At 40.4% G+C, this 22,977-nt stretch overlaps 2 protein-coding genes across 6 annotated transcripts in view; one reads left to right on the top strand and one right to left on the bottom strand.

Annotated features, from left to right (window-relative positions):
• Positions 1-19,625, top strand: part of IMMP1L (inner mitochondrial membrane peptidase subunit 1) — a 56,995-nt gene extending 37,370 nt beyond the window's left edge. For all 3 annotated transcript variants that reach the window (XM_042475401.1, XM_042475420.1, XM_042475411.1), the window contains exons 3-6: positions 732-820; positions 2,033-2,159; positions 17,632-17,742; positions 19,465-19,625. In XM_042475401.1, coding sequence (XP_042331335.1) covers positions 732-820; positions 2,033-2,159; positions 17,632-17,742; positions 19,465-19,533 — 396 coding nt within the window. In that variant the 3' untranslated portion in view covers positions 19,534-19,625. The remainder of the gene's footprint in view (positions 1-731; positions 821-2,032; positions 2,160-17,631; positions 17,743-19,464) is intronic.
• The window catches only part of DNAJC24 (DnaJ heat shock protein family (Hsp40) member C24), a 78,719-nt gene continuing 61,131 nt past the window's right edge, over positions 5,390-22,977 (bottom strand). Inside the window, exons 5-6 of one of the 3 annotated variants that reach the window (XM_042475444.1) lie at positions 20,931-21,099; positions 5,390-8,563 (exon numbers count right to left, since the gene is read on the bottom strand). In XM_042475444.1, coding sequence (XP_042331378.1) covers positions 20,975-21,099 — 125 coding nt within the window. In that variant the 3' untranslated portion in view covers positions 5,390-8,563; positions 20,931-20,974. Of the gene's footprint in view, positions 8,564-19,547; positions 21,100-21,293; positions 21,358-22,977 lie in introns of those variants that run through there. The other 2 variants (XM_042475454.1, XM_042475434.1) reach the window with 2 other exon arrangements.

Genomic DNA, 22,977 nt, shown 5'->3' on the forward strand with positions numbered 1-22,977 from the left:
AAAACAGCTGTGAACTTAGCCCCTGTGTTTTCAGTTGGTTTCTGTGCCGCTCAAAAATAAAAGTTCTGCAAACCCATTGGACATGTTTGTAACCACAGAAGTACTACAGTGAGGCAGCAGGATCCTCTGCAAAGGATGTCTTTTGTCACCATCCTCAATGGCTTTTTCTTACCCAGCCTCTTTAAACTTTCTTTTCAAACTAATGGAATAACCACCAGAACAGGAAGAAGGAGATTTTAGAAGTCTTTTAAGTAAACTCCACTAGGTTATAGTCCTCCTGCTGCAATTAGCTTGCTACAAACAGGGGGTTGCAGGCTTCCTACTGTCTCTGGTTTCTTTGGATAGCTTTGCCAAGCAAGATTTATTGCTGGATTGGGGTCTTTCCTGGCTGGGAGATTTAGATTGGTTTGGTGTGAGAGGGTAAATTGGAAATCCTTCTCCGGCATGCATTTTAATGTGAAACATAGAAAAATTGAGGGGAGGATAATATTCATATCTAGTTGCCAACAAATTTAAGGAGAGGACTCTGAAAATAAAATCTAATAAACAGTGACATGAAGCTAACAGAAACAACTAATTTGGAGGACAGTTTCCCAGACTTTATGCAACAGCCTTGGGAATTGAGCTTATATTAACTGGATTGGTTCACAGAAACTAGCATCCATTTATTTATATGTTATATAAAACAAAATATTTTGCAAATTGTAATTGACCTCTATTTTTGTTTTTAGTGTTCAGGACCTTCAATGGAGCCTACAATTCAGAATTCAGATATTGTGTTTTCAGAGAATCTTAGCTGCCATTTTTATAACATTCAGAAGTACGTTGCTCTAATTTTCCAGTTTTTTATATGTCCCTCCTTAGTGATTATGTTTTTTCCTTAGAATCCCATTTCTTTCTTCTTTGTTCACTGTGCAAAAGTTATTCATAAACTATCAGTTCTTTCCTTTAGTTCAAAAACTAGTAACAGCGTTTATTTTTGCTAGACGTTTTCTTGATTTGCCATGTTTTTGAAATTAATCCAAAGATAGTTGTGTGCTTATATTTCTATCTTATAATGGCCAGCTACAGTTTATCTCCAGGAAGTAAATTCAGAGTTCTTTCCAGAAACATAAATGCTCTTTATTATATTACCTAAATGTTATTTTAGGAGTAGTTTGTGGATCAGTGAATGTATGCATAGTGTTCCACACTTACATAAAAGATCAGGCTCAGTGCATTAGTCTATGTATTTACAATAAAACTTATTGCTTCTGGGTAGCAATAAAAAAGGGCTTTTATGGGCGATAAATTGGAGGAGTAGTCAAGAAAAAGATGGGTTACTGTGAAGTCCAAGGCTTTCGTGACCGGCACCCATTGTTTTTTGTGAGGTTTTTTTTGGGGGGGGGGGGGTATGTGGCTGTGTTTTAGAAGAATTTGATGTTTCGCCAGCATCTGAAGCTACAGATGCTGACAAAATGTCAAACTCTTCTAGAACATGGCCACATAGCCCGAAGAACCCACAAAAAATACAAAAGATGGGTTTCTATTTGCAAATTTATGGTCAAGAAGTCTTCTTGAGATCTATTCTGTTTATTACCTGCCACAGAAAGGAAAGATTCTCCCTCTGTCCAGTATTTTCTTTTGTTTTGCTTGGACAGTCAACCATTTATTTACAGTGATTCTACATTAATTATGGAGGAAGATTTAGATATGAGCCAACTTGCTGAATGTCTTAGAAGATGAGAGGACAACATATATTACAGATGCCACTAGTGAAAAATGAAGCAAATATTTTGCTTGCTTGTGCATGAGAGCAGGAGGTTGTGGGAGTGATTATGGCATTAAAAGAAGGATCACATCCCAGCCTAGTTCTGCAATAATGCACTGTTCCCTGGTTCAATAAACATACAAGGTGCCTACAGGAATGTCATTATCCTAACATTTAGACTTGACCTTTGCCACATCTCCCCAAAGTTGGCAATCACTAATGTATATGTGTTTCACTGACCTATTGCTAGAAACTGACATTTCCTTACCTTGTTTTCCTCAGAGGTGATATTGTCATTGCAAAAAACCCAACTGATCCCAAATCAAATATTTGTAAAAGAGTAATGGGCTTGGAAGGAGATAAAGTCTGTACAAGCAGTCCTTCAGATTTTCTCAAGATACACAGCTATGTAAGTAGTACTGTTTTAAATACTTTTTATTGTTTGAGGAGTCCTACAATTAACTGTTTTCTTTCCATGTATTTAAATTAGATTCTAAATCTCTGGTGATGAATTTTTAGTAACAGTGGGTTTTGTTTGGAGCCCTCAGGAAAGGCCTGGGATGTGGAGCTGTGATAGGAGAAGAAAACTGAGCAGAAGCAGTTTCTGCAAGTCAAAGGATGTTTCAGTTATACAACAGACTGGAATGGATAAATGAGATGGCTTGATTTCTTGTTTTCCCTTATTTGGAAACATGTCTATATTTGTGCAGCTGGAGAAGGGCAACTTTTAGGGCTCCATCATTTGACGCGACCAAGAAAATTAAAAGCCATTTTCATGTTTTGAACTGTAGTTACATAAGGCCTTTTGTAATTCTAAGTCTAATATACTCTTTAATGCTGAAGAAGCATAAACCTCTACCAGAATAGTTATCTCCTGGTGCCCAAAGTTTTGTCAGAATTGAGTAGGAACTCAGCCAGCAACCAGCAAATGTCAGTGCTTATTCTGTACATCTTGAGTAGAAACAATCTGTGCCCTTCCTCCACCGCAAAGCATTAAGGCACCGTGAGATTCTTTAATGAAGCCTCTCGTGTCTGTCAGCATTAGGCAGAGTAAGAGTGGGAGAACAGAGTTGTTCTGGCTCACCTGGAGCTCCTTAATTTGCTCTTGTAAGTAATTGGTGATCAGAGCAGAAGCTTCCTCAAAAAATAAACTGCCATTACACCTAATCCATGACTGCACTCCTCTTCTAGTTCTTTTTTGGCCTAGTGCATTACTACAAAATGTGAATGCTGAACTGGGGTAACATACCACTAGGCTTGCATTTTTATGAACAGGAGCGTCTCTATTACTTCCATCCTTTTGTCCCAGTGATGTCTTACTGGTTACTACGAATATAAAGATACATGAATTTGTGAAGCTGACTTAAACAGAATGAGGAGGCCACTGATCCATCCAGTGTTATCATCTCTGATCTGGGAGTAACTCTCCAGTCTCAAGTTGAGATATTCTTCAGCCTTGCCAGTTAATTTTTTTTTAAACTGATGTAGCAGAAAATTGAATCAAGGATCCTTTCTATGCACATTCTCTGTTACTGAGCTCTTAGGTATTGATGTGTTATTCAGAGTATTATAACAGGGATTCCCAGTATTTTGGAGCCAGTGAGCCCAGTTCAGAATTTTGAGAGTGGCAGGGATGGCTGCCCATGGTCCATCAGAAAACATCCATTTAAGGCATACTAATAAAGTTAATAATGTGCCATACAAAGCAGAAGAATGCCTCTAGGGGCACCATGTTTGGGAATGCATACTTTGCAAAACCAAGGTCTCTCAAAACCACAAACTGAAGAAAAATGAAAAACATGGTATATAATTAATTTAATTTACAGTTTTTTGTCCTTTTAGGGAAGGTAAAAAACGTTCACATATCTTTGTGGGGAGGCAAAAGCATAAAAAGTGTGAAAACAAGCAACTTCAACCAATCCTTTGTGATTTCCAAGGGTGAAGCAGATGGCTGGGAAGGAGTGGCCTCTGGCTGCTCCAGCCACAATCTGGCTGGGGCCATAGTGACTCCATGCCCTACTCCCAAAACAAGCTGCTGCCTGTGGTCCCAAGCTGTGCGGGCCAGGAGTTGATTTAAATTGACTTCTTTTTTCAGCTGTTTCAGGCTCCTTAAGAGCACCTTCTAGTCACTTTCAGGGCATCTGTCTTATAAATACCGCATGCCCTAAGTGGCCACAACCTACTACATTTAGCCCGTGTGCTTTGGGCCCTAGTTGTTTTAGTATTTTGCTTTCACCTCCCACCCACCCAACAATGCCATAATTGTTTGTCATCATTAAAGCAGAAGAATATATTGGATTCATGTTTGTTTTACTATTTGAGGCTGTCTGATATGGAATTACTCTTCAGGTTACGTTTAAAGTCTTATTCTGTCTCCTTACTGCTCTTTTTCAACAAAAATGGGATAGTTCACTTTTGAAAATACTATTTATAAGAGTTTAAACTTTATTTTATATTTTCAACAATCTGTAGGATTGAATGGAAGGGCACTGTTTAGGAGCTGAGAGATGCTGAGGCTAAGATTACAATGTTTTAAGCATTACTGACCTAATTTAATCAGATTAAGTCTTAATCTACACTTAAGGAGGATTGATTTACAAAAAGTTTTTGCAAAAAAAAAAAAAAAAAGATTAGAACATTTTTGAACATTAGGTACATTAGTCACAATTCAAGTGTAGAATTATTTATCAAACTACAAATATAGTGTTGCTGTATCTGCATCTGATTTAATAATGTGTACATTACATTCTGTTTACCATATGTCCAGCTGGTGCAGTTACTATTTATCAACTGAAAAAGGCAGCAGGAAAGTTGTAATAAACCAGTTTAAATATCATAAGGCACTGATATGCTAAGCCTGTGTATCACTTGAATAGAAGAAGGGTCTAGCAATGTCACTTAATGTAGACAGAGCCTGTAAATAAGGATCCTGCTCTTTGCAAGTCATAGTGATAAAAAGCTGAGATACAACTCCATTTCTCAGCAACACTCTACTGATAATCAATTACCACGCACGGTTAATGCCCTAGCTACAGCTGATGTGGGGGGAAATGTTTACTTTGTGCTAAAGTGGAGTTCATTGAGGATATGACATATTCCCTTCATCCTGTGGCTATCTCTAAAGCTAACATAGCCTAAAGATTAAGTATCTTATATCTGAAAATCTGTGAAAACGCCTTTTGCTGGCATTTGTTACTTGCAGCAGTACAGATGTCCTGCCATTAGTACTTATAGATATGAATAGATATTTACTATGGCAAAACATGTAAACCACTGGTCAGATTTTGTCCAAATCTGGAGAGGATATTTGGGATGGTTTCACTTAATATATGGGATATGTAGCTTACATGAAATTAAATTTGAGAGCATGAAATGAATTATTCTTTTTCCCCATTCACACAGAGTAGTGTGCTTAGTAGCTCATTGGGAGAGGTGTGCTCTCTCAAGGGCAACTGAGACTTATGTGTGATGTAAGAAATTTTTCAGCACTTAAGAGATAAGAGTTTTCCTCCCGAGCAACTGAAATGGAACAGTTATTAATAATAGTTACTGATTGTCCCAAGCAATGCTCAGTATTATAGCTATGGGTGTAGACTAAGTCAGTAGAAGCCACAGAGACATTGTCCAAATATCCTGGTGTAAACAGGTAGCTTTATTAGCTGCACCAGATCAAACAAAAATGACAGATTCCACTGACATGCTGAGATAACAGTTTTCACTGAATAAACTATACATCTTTTCAGGACAAGTGCAATATGTTCTGTGTCTGCATAAGACCTACATTCTGGTCCTGCTTACTGGTTCTTTACATAAGCCTCTCAGTCAGGCACTTACTCTGCATCTACCTGCATCCTTTCAGTTGGCATTCTCAACTTCAGGGTCTAAGTAATTGACTTTTCCTGCACGCTGACTTTCCTCTGGATCAGACCCCACTGTTCCATCCTAATTCTGGACCAATGCTAACCAGGCTGTCACTATAATCTGTTAACATGCTTATCTGATTTATGGCAGTGTTAGTAAAATAAACTGAAAGGGGTCACCAGTAGTGGCTCTCTCCCTTCCCTCCCCAACTCAAAAACCTGTTTGGTAAGTTCTTCACAACTTGAAGTGAAATAGATGTCCAACCTGAAGCGAACTCAATGAGATGAGGTGTTCTTCAATTTTTATTGGGTTTGAGGAGGGGGGGAATGTACATACTTTCTTATTCTCAATGAAAGGTGTAAGCCAGAGAGAGCTGGGGGTTACAAAAAAAAGTTAATAAGCAAAAAGCGGTGTACTTTTGATTAGTAAATCAAATGTATAAATAACCTGTTGTGTACTTTAACAGACAGGTGGAATAAAAAATACAATAGTATTTGAATAGTGTTTGATTTTTTAATGCATAATGGAATGTAGAAAAGAAAGTATGAAAAGAAAAAAATCCATATGTCTCAAGCCCTTTAGTTCTTAGTTTAGGAAACACTGCACTGAAGTGGTACAGATTTTGCCCTCTCATTGTAACAGCACAATCCTAAGTATTTCAGGTCAAAGTAAATCCAACCTGTGTCATTTTAGGGCTTTGCAGCCTGAAACTATTCTACATACATTTTCAGATGAAGAGACAATAGGTTTGAATTATGTTGGGATTTGTTTTGTGGTTTAATACTCCACACACTACATTAAGGTCTAGAACCAATGTTGTTCTAGAGCCATTTGCTAGCTTGGGGCCAGACCAGGTTTTGGGGGAGTACAGGGTGCTGCAAAAGAGAAGAGAGAGCACCGCAGGGGAATTAACAATTATTATTATTATTATTATTTATTTATATTGTGCCATAAATTTACATGGCATTTTACAGACATCATCAGTTCAACATTAAAACCTGCCAATGGCGTACAGTCTAAAAATCACGAAGAATAAAGTATACAGTAATTAAACAAATTATACAATTAAAATACAAAACTGTAAAAAAGATAATACATTAATCAAATCTAAATTATACAACAATATTAAAATTAAGTTCCAAATACTTCAGAGAACAAGAAAGTCATTAATTTGGATTTAAAGCTAACTAGAGAAGAGATAGTCTGCAGATGTTTAGGAAGACGGTTCAAGGAGTACAGTGCAGCAAATGAAAAAGGACAAACCCGAGCCAAGGAAGACGAAACCCTTGGCTGGGTAGGAAACCCCGAGCTCCTGAACTGTAGATTTCAAACAGAATGATAAGATAAAAATAAGAGCCGACAGATAAGGGCATGTGGGGGGGGGGTAGGTTGTGTAAAGTTTTAAATGTTAAGAGGAGACGTTTGTACCGAATCCTAAAAGGAATAAGTAGCCAGGGAAGAGATGCCAGAAGTGGGGTAACATGATCAAAGTGGTGAGCCAAAAAGATAATGTTGAATGGAAACCAGAAAACTAAGTTGGGACAATGAGAGCCCAATCAGAAGAAGAATGTAGTAGTCAAGGCAGGAGATAACCAGGGCATGAACTAAGGTCTTAGCAGAAGAAGCTGACAAAAAAGGTCTGATTTTCACAATATTATAAAGAAAAAATTGGCAAGACTTAGCTACAGCCTGAATCTGGAGAGCAAAGGACAAAGTAGAATAAAAAATAAAGACAGGGCTACGTGCTTCCTTAACAAGATGAATGGGAACATTATTAACCATAATACTGTAGAGAATGTACAATTTGGATTCTGGCCTGTATATCATTTTGTGTGGTAGATGAGAGCTGCTTTTTTGTCCTATCTTAATTTGCTGAATTATTTCACAGTACAAAATAAAATATGAACAGGTACATAAAATAGTACATATTGAAAAGATGGGTGTACTGTATATTGTAAAAAATAATACTGTATATGGAGAAGACTGTTAGTTGCACTTAGTTCATAACTAATTTGTCCTATTGCTTTAAATCTTAGATAAAGCCCTGTTGAACTTGCACATGGAGCTAAAACTGGGAATGGGGATATAGGTGGCACACAAGCCTTGTTCCCCAGGATCCTCCAACACCTGAAAGTCAGTTAGACCTTCACATGAAATTCTGAAGAGGGCCTTGCATCTGTGTTTGGCTGAATGTCATTACAATGCACTATGATCAGGAACCCTAATAAAGTTGAGTTTCTACTTGCAGGAATTTTGTAATCATGTTCAGCTGGACAGTTGCAAAGTCCTCAACCCATGAAAGGCTATCTTACTTCTGGATGCTTGGACGTTGAGAATGGGCTTTTGTATGAACACACATGCCCACTACCACTTTTAGTGCTACTTGCGTTCAGACAAATATCTGAGCAAGTCTTAAAGGGCAACTAAACTAACTGGATCCAGCCCTACGCCTTTTGAAGAACAAAGCAAATAGCAGCTGTTGTAATGAAAGTTACTTGCTGAATGTTTGCAAAATTACATATTGTTTGTTCTAGAGATGTCATAGAGCAATATTAAGAGTAAAATAAAGCATCTGTATTCATATGACCTGGAACATACAAGAAAACCTTTTTTTAGTAGTTACATTTTAGTTCTTACATTTATTTTGTTAATCAGGTGTAGCGCAACTAACATATAGATTTCATTAGTCCCTAGTACATTTGTTATTTGATACTCTGAACTCTTTTATCGTATTTCACTTTAATCAAGAAAGGTAACACCTGTGATTTATTCACAAAAGCCTCTTTTGTAAGGTGAATACCTGCAGGCAGTGAAGCAATTACATTAGCTCCTTCTACCACTGCAGGAAGCACTTCGACCACACTGGGAATAGATGAGAAACTTCTTGACTTCATCTTTTGTCTAGCAGCAAGCGGCAAGACAGGTTCTTATCATAGTTCAAGCAGGAAACCTCTGAAATGTAAGGTAACAGGAGCAAAATAAGAATCCCTCACAATTCAATACTTCAGTATCCTTTGAGGCAGTTAGAATACCTGTAATCTTCGTATGTTTTAATGTGTTGGTCACATTTTTAAAAGCAAAGAGCAGTGGACTATTTCAGAATAAACAGATATTTTGGGAATATGAAAACTTGGTTTTATATTTAAATGACAGATTGAAAAATCTACAGCAGTTGTTCTCCTGTTGGGTTCTGCAGATGTATATTAAATCATTTATACCCTGTATCTCTTTTTCCATAAAACAAAGTCAAGATACAAAATACTTAAAATTTCAACCAAAACAATTTGCAATTGCTTTCATGGTGATAGATTTTTAGTATGTTCTTTTTTAGTCCCAAGATGAGGGGAAGGCCTAAGACCTAAATCTTCTGAATCTTTCTTTTGATTATGGCAATTATAATATGTTACTCTGCACCCTGGGGCTTAACTGAGTCGCTTCATCCTCCAGGCCAAGACCGTCTAACCTTTACTAGAGCAGGATAGGAAGGTATGCTTCTGCCACTGTAAAGGTAATAGATATTAACACAGAACAGGAAATGACTATAAAGGCCTGCTTGCAGTGATTAATAAATTGTCAACTCCAAAGGATGGGTTATATGAGTTCTTCGTGGTCTCTGTGAAGCACACAAATGGGTTATTCTGCGCCGGCGCAGCATTTCCGGATCCTACTGGAATCACTAGGGAAGACTTTTTGGTGGTAGCTCCGCCCACCCTCTATATAGGCAGGAGGTCTTCCTGCCCTTTTTCAGTTCCTTTTGTCCACCGCGTGAGCAGCTTAGGAACCTCGCTCAGGAATCGCTCCTTCCTTAGCTTTCACTTTTGTTTACTGCATTGCTAACTTTGCTTGTCTCTGACTACTCTTTGGATTGTGATTTGGACTTGGTTTGGGCTCTGGTTAACAGTAACAACTCGGACGCCTGACAATTATTTTGCCCTCCGGCCCTTTTTCAAGCACACTCTTTTAAAAAGTGCACTGAATGTGGGACAAACATCCCGGCTCAAGACGGACACTCTTTGTGCTTCCTTTGCCTCGGAGAGGGTTACTTTTCTGCCTCTTGCTCTCACTACATGGCCTTTACTCCACAGGCCAGGAAGAACAGAGAGATGTGGCTCAGGTCCATGCTCTACGCACAAATCCTGAAGCCTCCTTCCACCTCCAGAGCCTTTGCCAAGGCTTCAGCTGCTAAAGGCAAGCTCCCATCTGTGGCTCCAGGGGTCCCTGCCAAGGCTATTGCAGCTGAGGGCACTATCCCTTTGTCTCCTCCGAAGATCCCTGCCAAGGCTGCCTCAAGCCAAACAGGCCATTGAAGAGCTCCCCTTCAACGTAATGGGACTCTTTCACAAAGATACTGATGAGAAGCTTGACTTCAAGAATAAGATGAAAAACACACCCCGCAAATACGGTATGTCTTCTTCCTCTACCTCTCATACTTCTTTTTCTCAACGCCGCTCGGGATGGCAAAGGCCTCCCTACCCCACCAACCAAGGTAGATTCAACTAGTCTATGGACTACCAGCAACAGAATTTCCCCCCTCAACAACAGCAGGGAAAATGCCAACCAAAACAAAAGTACAAACAACCCTTCCCAAAAAAAAGGACTCAGATCAAAGCAAGCGCCGCTTCTGAGATCCCCCAGCGCACTCTGTCCCATCAACTCCCTTTGAGGATCGTTTGGCTCACTTCCACCACGCTTGGGCCTCTATAACATCCAACTCCTGGGTGCTTTCCATCATCTGTTGGGGTTATGCCCTGAAGCTTCAATCCTCACCCCCAAGAGGGATCATTCTCACACACATCCCCAGACACCCTTCTCGACGAAGTGTACTCCTTGCTTCAAAAAGGGGCCATTGAGCCTGTCCCCCCGTCCCGGACCCGACACTGTCTTTTCTCCAGATACTTCATTGTTTCAAAGGCCACTGGTGGCCCATCTTGGACTTGCATTTTCTCAACTCCTTTATTGCCTACAGACATTTCCGTATGGTAACCTTGGCCTCCATTTTGCCTCTCCTGCAGGTCAGATTGGTTCGCGACCTTGGATCTCCGGGATGCTTATATCCATATCAGCATCTGGAAAGACCATTAGGACCTTCTCGCCTCTTCGGTCGACTTCTTTCGGTACCATGTACTGCCCTTTGGACTGTCCACCGCTCTGAGAATTTTCACAAAGTGCATGGCGGTCGTGGCCACATATCTCCATCAACAGAACATCATCTTCCCTTACCTTGACGATTGGTTGTTTGTGGCCCCGTCCCAGCAGATACTTATCTCCCATCTTCAGATGGCACTTTCCCTCCTTTGTCTTTTGGGACTCAGGATCAACATGGAAAAGTCCTCCCTCTGTCCCACTCAAAGGGTGCACTTCATAGGAACCATCTTGGACTCCACGACCTGCAGAGCCTACCTGCCTCATGACAGGTTTCTCAACCTCAGGTCTGCAATTCTTTGCTGCCTTTTCCCCCGGCGCATGACTGCCTGAACAGCTCAGGTCGCCCTGGGCCATATGGCATCCATGACATTTGTCACGCTGCCTCTTCATGAGTCCCTTCCAGTCTTGGCCTCCTCTTGAGGCCCGTCACCCGCTCTCTCCGCTGGTGGCTCAATGCTCACAACGTTTTGGTGGGCATCCCCTTTGTGCCTCCACAGCCACAAACCTCACTGACCACCGATGCCTCAAACACGGGCCGAGGAGCCCATTCAGAGAATTTCTCTGTCCACAGGAGATGGTGTCCCAAAGAACACCAACTCCATATCAATGTGCTTGAGATGTTGGCAGTCAAAAAAGTCTTGAAGGCCTTCGAGCCCTTCCTGCAAGACCAGGTTGTCCTCCTCACGGACAATACCACTGTGATGTATTACATCAGCAAGCAGGGCGGTACCAGATCAGTCACCCTCCTGGACCTAACTCTTCGAATCTGGAACTGGTGCATCCGGAAACGGATCACTCTGCAAGCCATACATCTCCCCGAAGAAGACAATGAGCTTGCAGACTAACTGAGCAGGACTCCAGACTCCTGTCACAAGTGGCAACTGAACCCTCAGGTCGCCCACCACCTCTTCTCTCTGTGGGGAACACCGAACGTCGACCTTTTTGCCTCTCATCTCAACACTCAATGCAACCACTTCTGTTCCAGGCTCCCTTCACCTCGGTCCCGAGGGGACGCCTTCCTCTTCCAGCGGTCCGGCAAAAAGTTCTACGCCTTCCCTCCATTCCCTCTCATCATCAGAGTGGTAGCAAAGGTATGCATTGACAGATCGGATTTTGGCCCTTGCCGCTCCGTCTGGACCTCCTGACCCTTCACAACGGTCAGGTTCAACACCCGGACATCGACACTCTCCCCCTCGTGGCTTGGAGGATCCAGCCTTGACTGACCTCTCGGTACCGGTCTGAGAAATTATCTTGGCTTTTTGGAAGCCCTTCACTTAGCGCTCCTACGCCTCTAAATGGGCAAAATTTTTGGCTTTCCTGACTTCAAAGGGACTCACCTCCTTGGAGGTTAATGTCTCTATTGTCTTGGACTTCCTCCATCAGCTCTCAGCATCTGGGCTCTCCATTTTGTCCTTGAAATGCTACCTCAGGCCATTTGTGCCCACTTCCAATTTTCAGGCCGTCCTTCCTCCTTCACCAACCCACTCATGAAGAAATTCCTCAAAGGCCTTACCAACCTCAAACCACCAGCAGTAATCCCTACTCCCTCTTGGACCTGCACCTTGTTCTGCCAGCACTCGTTACCTCACCCTTTGAACCTCTGGCTTCCTGTGACCTCAGGCTTCTCACTTGGAAGACAGCCTTCTTGATAGCCATCACCTCAGCACGCCGTGCCAGTGAACTTTGCGCCCTCCATACGGACTCTCCGTACTTGAAATTTTTAAGGACAAGGTTGTCCTCTATCCGGACATTTCCTTCCATCCAAAGGTGGTGTCCACCTTCCATCTCAATTAGGACATTGTTCTCCCAAAGCTAGCCCCAAACCTGACCACCGACACCAAGCGCAGACTTCACTCCCTCGATGTCAGACAGGCGCTAGATTTCTACCTCAACTGGACTGCGTGTTCTCATCATTCCACCAGACTTTTCATCTGCTACTCCAACCCCAACATGGGACTTCCAGTCACACCTCAACTTTTCTCCAAATGGGTGACTTCCACAATCCTTCTCTCTTACAAGATTTTTGGGAAGACTCCTGCTGCTCGAATTCAAGCCCATTCCACCAGGGCGGTAGCTTCATCTTCAACCTTCCTCTCTGGAATTCCCTTGGAAGACATTTGCAAGGCTGCGGTGTGGTCACAACCTCTGACCTTTATCAAGCACTACAGACTTGATACCAGACATTGACATGAAGCAGTCTTTGGCAGAGCTGTTCTCCTTTCCGGACTTCATTAAGGTTAGTTGGCACTTGTCAAATCATGACACTCATGCTGTTTCTGGTTTAATTATTGTTTATTGCCAGGACACTCCCTCCTCCACAATGGGAGAAGCTTGCCAGTCTAACCCATTTGTGTGCTTCACAGAGACCACGAGAAGGACAGGTTGCTTACCTGTAACTGTAGTTCTTCGAATGGTCATCCACACAAATCCCCCCCCCCCCCATATTTCCCTCTGTCGTGTCCTTCTCTCTTCCTTGTTTGCTCTTATGGCGGACCATTTTTGGAACTGAGAAAGGGTGGGAAGACCTCCTACCTATATAGAGGTTGGGCGGAGCTACCGCCAAAAAGTCTTCCCTAGTGATTCCAGTAGGATCCAGAAATGCTGCGCAGGCACAGAATAACCCATTTGTGTGGATTCGCAGATGACCACTCGAAGAACTACAGTTACAGGTAAGCAACCTGTCCTTCATGAGACAGTATGTGTGTGTGTGTGAGATTGTAGTTTGTGTCTTGAATAGTAAATATGTTTAAATGTGGCAGAAACTGATCCTCTGTGACATGAAGCATTTTGTTTTGTCTTTATCATAAAGAAAGCTGGTACCTCCTTCGGAGAAAAAAGATCTAAACCGCTTAGGGTGTGCTTAAGTGCACTGATAAACGGTATAGAAATGTACTTGTTATTGCTATTGCTGTCTAGAGTACTCTGCAAGACAGCAATAAAAGCAACTGCCTAGACTTCAGTGACAATTTTAAAGTTGTAATAGCTGAAGCTTCGACTTCTGTGTAGAACACTGTTAATTAATAATTACCTTTGTCACAAAGTAGCAAAAAGCTGATCTGCTTCTAACTGTAAAGTGCAAAAGGAAGCAGTGCAATTGTTATCAAGGGTGTACATTGCTCCACTTTCTATGCTAGCTTCCCTTAGGTGTGCAATTTGCTTTCCAGGCTTTATTGAAATTTTAGATTTTGTGAGGGAGGTGGGCAGGGAAACACCTCTCCTACAACAATGTTGTTAATCTGCTCTGCTTCCTTGCCCTTCTCCTCTACTCATTACTTTCTCATTTTGCCTACAGTGGTCTAACCAGTGAACTCTTACAAGGATAAATAGCCACAGATTTGAGGGCTGTTATTCCCCATGACTACAGTGCTTTCAACTGCCTTTTTAAAACTATGACACTGTGCTAAGACAACATTCTGACTGATTTAGCTGATACTTTTGAATGAGCAGAATGTAGATTTTCTGTATGAAACTTTTTAGACTATTAGAAAACATTTAAAGTGACTTAAAGTTAGATCACCAAGGAGCCTAAAACAATTTAGTTATTATTTTGCCAGATGTCTAAAACTGCAATCATAAATTTCTAAATCTTGTGTATAGGACATGCTGATATTTTAGGGTGTGAAGTGGCGGTGTGGTGAGGTTGGCAGGGCCAATAAAATCTTTTCTTTGTCTTTCATAAGCCAATGTTTTCATAATAGTTTGGTAACTTACTGCTGGCTGTAACTTTCAAATTTCATTAAGATGCTTTAGCATCTGAAATTTAATATTATAAACCTGGAATGGAAAAATCTTTGCTTAAAACATTAAATTGTTGGGAGGGATAAAAAGTTTTTAAGTCCCACTAATTTCTGAATGATTGTGCATGTGTGGTGGTTGGGGCATACATGCCATGCCCATTTTTTTAAAAAAAAAATTGGACAGTTTACCTAGTGGGGAATATGGGGAGGTCTAAATGACCTCTTGTGGCTAAAACGACAGTCAAAACCCAGTCCATTTCTGATTTTGAAAAATGAGCATTCAAAATGTTAAGTTCGGCAGGGATTCCCAGGGTATGTCTGTTACAACTCACTTGTTACAACAGCCCTATTGGCTGCCAGTTTGTTTTGCACACCATTCAACGCGCCAGTTTTGATCTATGTAGCCCTATACAGTTTGGGTCCAGGCTGACAGTCTGCATCTCTCCTGGCTGGACCCTGAGATCTGCAAGAGAGGCCCTGCCACCTTTATAGGTACAACTCAGGGGAACATGAGAGAGGGCCTTCTCAGTGGCAACCCCTACATTTTGGAATTCCTTCCCTAGAAGGAATTTTTTAAAAAAACAAATGGCCTGTCAATGGAAGAACAGCAAGAAAGGTGCCATTCTAGCTTCTAGGGAGGCTACAATGGTCTCCTCCTTGCTGTTCTTCCATTGGCAGGCCATTAAAAAAAATTCAGGCAGGCTTTCAGAATTGAGGATGGGCTGCAAGTGCTTTGTTTTAAATTGTATGGTTTATTGTTTAAAATCTTTTAGAGTCTGCTTTTAATACGATTCTTAGTTTAGTTCAGTTTTAATGTGTCTTTATGTGTTTTTAATTATATCTTTTTGTGTGTTTTTAATTGTAATCTTCTAAATGTGTAAGCCGCCTTGAATCCCAGAAAGTGCTGCTGTAAAACAGGCATGGAGGTCCCATATGGCCCCAGGGGTACCCTAGTCTGAAAGTGTTGTGTGCGAAGTAAAAGAAGTAAAAGTTATTTTAGTAATTCTTCTCTTCCCCCCTTCCTTCATTTTCAAAAATATATTTTAATCTCTTGCTTTAACATTTCATCTGCCCCATTTTTCCTTCATGGGAATTAAACAGAACTATCACTGTTTCGTTTGGCCGTAGGATGTCATAGGAAGTGGACTTGTATCAAGTCAGATTGTTGCCCCATACAGCCCAATAGGGCTAACTCTGACTGGCAGTACCTTTCCCAATTTTTAGGCAAGATTCTTTCCCAGCCTGGCATTTGAAGGGGGGGGGTCTTCCATCCAAATACTAACCAGGTCCAACCCTGTATAGCAGGGGTAGGCAACCTTTTTGAGCTGGGGGCCGGGTTGCTGTCCCTCAGACAACTGGGGGGGCCGAAGCCAAAAAATAAATAATTAAATATTTTTTTTAAAAAAAATTAAATATATAAATAAACCAGGACAAATGTAGGACACTTTTTTAAAAAAAATGGAGGACACGTGAAAAAATTTGCTGATTTTTTAAAAAATGTTAATATAAATGCATGTTTCTGAGGCTTCTATAGACAATTGCCCTCCAAAGGCCCCGGTGGCAATCGGCAGCAGGACCAGGCTGGGGCCGGTCCCAAGGCCTTGCCGGGCCGCATCCGGCCCGCGGGCCGCAGGTTGCCTACCCCTGCTGTATAGCATTAAAAAAAAAGATGATATTGTTAGTGTTCAGTATTGTGAACTCTGACAAACAGCAGTTCTCCAAAAGGTGCAACATTAATTTACTGTGGCATCTGAGGCCCATGGGCAGGATTGGCAGGGAGGTTTCCATGAATTAGTTTTGAGAAAAGCTATTTTTGTTCTTTGATTTCCTTAACTGTATTTTTCTGGAAAGGGGGTCCATACCGTTCATACTCTGAGCCATCCACAACCCAAGAAAGGTTAAGATGAGAGGATGAGAGAGATCATATGTAAGTGCTAAGAAATGTGTGACTCTTGATAAGCTATTGGACCACACCCATCATGCTTAGATTGTACGCCATGGGCAGGTTTACTTTATCTATTTTATTGTTTGTATGTACAGTGCTGTGTAAATCTACAGCACTATATAAATAAACCATGATGATGATGATGATGATGATGATGATGATGATGATGATGATGCTTCATTATTGGCTATATTGATGGAAGTTTCAAACAAACATGAGTATGGCCAAAGGTTGCCCACTTCCACTATATTTATTTGGAAGCAAGTCCAACTATATTAAGTGGGTATCACTCACATATAAGTGAACTTTCTGTGTGTCATTTTTATTCACTGTCTGCTAAGATCTCATTCCAACTGTAAAACATTTAACTGCTCCTATTTTGTTCATATGCATTTCAAAAGTTTTATATTTTGCAAATTTTGAGTTTTTTTCATGTATTTGGTAAACAAGTCATATATTTTCTAGTTAACACAGCAGTTATGTTATTCTGTCTTGAGATATTATAGAGCTAGTTTGGGGCTGAACCTATGGCATGTAATATAGCTCATGCACAGTCCATATAGACAGTAAAAGGTTTCTGTCATATGATAAGGTCACCATCATTAATTTTCAAATTATAAGGAGAGACTTGCCGGTTTGTAATGGTCATTATTGCAATATTATGTGTTGTGGATCCTGCCTGCACATAGAATGAACTGTGATCTTAATTAGAACTTTGACAAGCCCTCTCTGATAAAATGATGAGATTATTCGTAATTGATGTCACAATCAATTACCATTTGGTTCATCACAAGCCTACTAACAGGTCTAGCCTTAGTGCTGGCCCCAGGATGTTGATGAGTGTGTGGCTGCCCTGTTCATGCTGTTACTGCGACAGCAGGGCAGATTTTCAGTCAACATCCTAATGACCTCTTTTGAAGTCTATTAAATTAATGACCCTGTCACATTGGTCTAACCTCTTCCATCTTCATTTGGAGGATTTTTTTGTGTTGCAAACTAGTGTTTTTGGAGCACGTGAAAGAATAGATACTTGGATTTCTCCCTGCCCCCATGCGCTATCTACCTCTGTCTAGAGAAGTGTAAAATTATTCATTCAGTGTGTCTGCATGTTGAAAGATAAAATGACACTGCATTAGTCGGAAATATCTGTATTTTCTGTCAACTACATGTTATTTAATTTTGATATCTCCCAGGTACCTAAAGGACATGTTTGGTTAGAAGGTGATAATCTCAGAAATTCTACAGATTCCAGGTGTTATGGTCCTGTTCCATATGGATTGATAAGAGGACGCATTTGCTTTAAGGTATTCTCCTGCAATCTAAAATGTGTTAATTTAACAGTTTCTATAGTCTTGGAGCCCTAAACTACCACCATCAGACACGTTCATTACCTGGTGATGAACACTGGGGTGTTAAAATGTTACAAGAGAACATGATTTCAAGTCCCTACTGTGTTTAAAGATATATACAGCATTGGCTAACTGAAGCAAAAAGTAAGAATTTCCTTATAGTGTATAGTGTGTTGAATCCAAGTCTTGTATCCAGTGTGTATCAAGATGTGACCAGAAAATATAAATTTAATTCCTTTGTGATACTATGGAGTTTATCACATAGTAAAAAAAAACGACTTATCTTGTTTGGTTTGAATCCTTTTCCGGGATGCAGCCGGGTTCTACCACATGCACTTTGCCACCAATGCCACCTTCCGACTACATCTTGCCTAAAACATAGCTAAAATCTGTCCGCAGGTGACCAATTTGCAAAGTTGCAAAGCTCCCCAACTTTGCAAATTGGCCAGCTGAGGACGGATTCTAGCCAAGTTTTAGGTGGGATGCAACCAGGCAGTGGCATTGCCGGCATTTTTCATGTGATAATACCTGGCTGCATCACGAATTAGGGTTTAAAACGGCAGCAGTAAAATGGTTTATTCTTGAATGCGATAAACTCCTATGTTTCCATATACCTTCCATGAAAAAGGATGTATGGTGAAACATGTCAAAATCTTATGTTTGCACTGGATAGTTTCCAACCCTGCTTCAACTCCTAAAAACCTCCATGTGTCAGGGTAACTTTTAGGTGTGTGTATGAATGGCATGCAGGGCAAATAATAGTCACCCTGTGCCAAAGTTGGAAGGTGTTTCCCTATGGATAGCACACACATGGCATTGTTTCGAGTACAGATTCTTAAGAAGACTCTACTACCTACTTTAGTTACCCTATACTCTTGTACCCTGACTTCTCTTTTTAAGCCAGTGATTGAGTTGTAATAGGACCTGCTTACTAAGTTGACTCAGGAAACTTTAGTGAAGGATTTTGCTAAATGTTAACTTTAAAAAAAATCAGCCATCTACTGGATCAGTATTACATTTGACAATATAAATGGTGGTGTAGGACTTTTTGTGGAAGCCATGCTAGTTTTTATTCAGCATCAATTATTCTTCTATATATTTAAATAATTTTGTTTTTAAAGCATTCTCTCATTTTAACTCGGAGTAGAAGTTGGGTTAAATCATTTTTAATCTCACCTGAACCCTTCTTAAAAACTAGTTTTATACTGGCTTCCTTCTTACCATTCTGTAAGAGGACAACATTTATTGTCACAAAATGTTGTTGTTAGAAGATAGCAGTTTACATTTTGGGTTGTTTACCTATTACTGGGTGTATGCTATCAAAACTAAGCTACTCAGTCAGTTCTCAAATTGCACTTCTTGTTATACCTAGCTCTTCTCATACTCTCATAGACCATTCACCTCTGCCATTGATTTTACTATGGAAGAGTATCTGAAGCCAGTGTCTCTCACTAGTGGTGGTAAGGGGATGGGGAGATGTAATTCTCTGCATATGTGATCCAGACCCTTTGCCTCTGGTGGTATGAATGAGTATCTGTAATTGTAAAAACACTCTACTAAACCACAGTAGATAGGTGATTCCGACTTTAACTCTTAAGCTGAAATAGGAATTAAGATGGAGAAAACCAAATCAGACCCATGTCCTATAACTTAACATATTTGTTTTTATTTTCACAGCTGTGGCCTCTGACAGATTTTGGATTCCTACGTGCAAGTCCCAACAGTCACAGGATTTGTAATGACTGACTTACTCTCAATAGTTTATTTTCAGTTTTTATTGGCTTGTAAAAAACAAAACAATGTGTGTATATTTATGTACAATAAACAACATTGTTTAATTAAGACAATTTTCATTTATCCCACATACATTTTTCCAACATTATAACTGCAGAGAGCACCACAGTAACTACATATGAAACTTGATACTTATAAGTTATATAGTTCTTGATGGGGTTGTTCATAACTATTATTGCATATGGTGGAAATAAGATCAGCTTTTCTTAATGAGAAGAATATTATTTCAGTTACATAGCATTATTCATTAGTGTGATCCAGTACGCTAATTTATTTGCATCCGCTTGAAAAGTAGTACACTCGGAGAGTAGGCAATCTAGTGCCTAATGGATGTGTCTCTGTAAGATACTTTTGCTATGGAAAGTCCATAAAATCTGATTGGTATGGCCAATGTCAGACATTATGGTAGCTGTGTAACACATCTGGTGGATACCACGTTCCCTAATTTTGGTTCATAGCTACCATATATTGCATTAAATTTGATTTAAAACTGCAACATATCTCTTTTCATGAGGACACTTTCCAATTCAACATTTCTGACCCAGTTAAAATTGCCTGTGGGTTACAGGATGCAGTCTTCTCAGAAAGCAGTAATCACTATATCAGAATATAAAGCATTATGGAACTCTGATTTTAAAAAGGCTGTGCAACTGTGCAGGGGGCCAATTTCCCCAAAGACATTCCTCCTCCACAGGCTACATTTCCTGGCACCAAAAATATCTCACATTTTTCTTCAGAGTCCCTCTCAAAATGTCAACTAGAATTTTGTATCCTGTTGTCATTTTAAGAGGAATGCCAATGAAAACAGAGGTACTGGGGGTTCTGGAAGGGGCAGAGTATTTTGCACATTTTGAAGGCTTAAAGGATTTCTGTGTGGTTTGGGCACAAATAACCAAAATGTAACCAAAATTTGGCATCAGGAAGATTTGACAGACTGGCAGGTGACTTCAGGAACTGCATGCAGCCCACAGGTCACACTTTCTCCAGCCCAATATAAAGGAGCAAAATAAATTAAGTACTATGCACTAAGACATAGATAGCACAAACTGAAATGGTTTGAATTAAAAATGTTTTACACTGTGCATTTTACAGCATAATTTCCATGGGATTTCAGATACAGATATAAACATCTTTGTTTACACCAGGAGTAGGGAACCATAGGGTTCTCCAGTTGCTGTTGAATTGCCTCTCCCAGAAGCCCGACACATCCCAGCCAGAGGTGAGGGCAGCTGCAGTCCAATAACATCTAAAGTATTACACCATTCCTACCCTTGCTCTCTTACACTTTGCATTTTTCTAACATCGTATTCATGTGGTACAGTCATTGTACTAATTGTCTTCCTACTTACACCTTGTGTATTCTCTGTATATTCAAATCAGATAAGTCATTGGGTCATCTAAGAATCTCTATAAGCAGTGAACAAGTGTTGCAGCTTACTAATGACCCATCTTCAGCTTCATTTTTGGAGATAATGTATTTCCCACCACATCGGCATATGAGAGAATACCTTTGTTCACCTGTTAAAACAAAATGCAGTAACTGTAAATGAGTTCTCATGTGCCTCTGAAATCCTTCCTAAAAACTATATACTGAGCATGGAAACATCTGTCTTACCACTAATCATAAATGTGAAAGAAAACTATTTTCAAAACTAACTGATAAATATAAGAAGTTCCTGAAGACAGAAGATTATAAGAAAGCTCAAATTTACCTTTATAACAGAATCAATGTACAATTGTTCCTTCACATGTACTGGGGTTAGGGGTACAGGGCCTCTGTGAAAGTGAAAAATACTGCAAGTAAATAAACAGTACTTTTTTTAACTTGAGAGAACACTTCTCTAGAAATGTCTAGGTCCTCCAGCAGAATTCTGTGAAGAACATCTGCCAGAATTTGACCACAGAATCATGTTGCAGGACCTACGAATGCCTAGAAAAGTGTTTTCTCTAGGAATCTTTAGGTCCTCCAATGCAATTCTATGATACCTTCCAGCAGAATTTCTCTGCAGGGCCTAGAGATACCTAGAAAGGGCATATTAATCAAATCTGCAAATCCACAAATGTGAAGGGGTGAGTGTACACTTGTTTTTGGACTCATACTTACAATGTGCAGTATCTATATTGTTCCTCCTAATACTTCAGTGAAACACATACACACTTCAAATATACTTTATATGTATACATTACTATGGCACGTTACAAACACGTGCATAGTACGCGCTCTGCGCGTACTAGGGTTAGGAAGAGCCATCTCTTCCTCACAGCCCCCAATCCTAGTACGCGCAGAACGCTTAAGAGATGGTGCCTCCTGTCCACATAGGAGCTGCCATCTTTACGTAGCGGAGGCTCTGCGTCCGCACGTCGCACCCCAGATATGACGCCATGAGTGCGCGACTAGTGCCTTGCGGCGTCACATCTGGGACCCAGGAAGGAGTGTGATTTTCGCGCTCCTTCTTTGCTGTGTCCGGAAACCGCACCATTTGGCTGCTGCGGTTCCCGGATGCAGCAACCAGCGGCGGCAGCAGACTGCCGCAATCCGGTGGTCTGTAACATGCCTATGTGCCACACCAGCTTATCTGTCTACATTTTTCTGTGAACAGCTTTTCTGGCCCAGGTTGGAAGATCAGCGAAGTTTGTTAGACTGATGTGAGAAATCCTCACAATTCTCTTTCCCATAGGAGCTACAGAAAAGAAAACCTTAGTAAAAATTTTACATGTGTAGGCTTCAATGCATTTGTGACTTAGCTGTCATACTAATACCTTCCTCCTTCTTACATCTGTCTGCAGGATTACAGCCCCACACACTTAATGAGAAGCTGCTAGTGCACATTTCATACTAACAAAAATACTTAAAAGTCTTAGCATATTGAACTGAAGTAGGCAAATCCTGTGTTACAGATCATTAGTAAATTTGAATTAAAATTAAAATCCATAGCAGAGATGGCATGTTCGGAACATTACAAATTCTCCTGACATAAAATGGGTGTGGCTCTATAAGAAGTACAAAAAATGGTAATCCAAATGATTAAGGGGCATTTGGGGATTTTTATGTAAAGAAAAAGACAACAAAGACCTGGGCAGACCAATTTTGTTTATTTTGTGAACTGTATGGAGTATATAGATTGGGTGTGTCCCAAAGGCTGTGCAAGGCTATTTTTGAGGTTCACCACACCCAGTGTTCCCCAAATCTCTCTTTTTCTAAACATATTTTGCCATGTTCCCCCTTCTCTGTTCTAGATACAAGAGAAAAACATGAAGTGGGCTTGAACGAGACTTCTGGTTGTAGTCTTGTTCTAAAAATCCCTCTTTTGTATCTAAAAAGGGCCCAAAACCATGACAAATTTGTTCTTGCCCTGTTGCCCCCCCCTTTTTTTTAAAGAAAAGATCAGGGATAGA

This window comes from Sceloporus undulatus, chromosome 1 (assembly GCF_019175285.1).
Source record: "Sceloporus undulatus isolate JIND9_A2432 ecotype Alabama chromosome 1, SceUnd_v1.1, whole genome shotgun sequence".
Classification (NCBI taxonomy): domain Eukaryota; kingdom Metazoa; phylum Chordata; class Lepidosauria; order Squamata; family Phrynosomatidae; genus Sceloporus; species Sceloporus undulatus.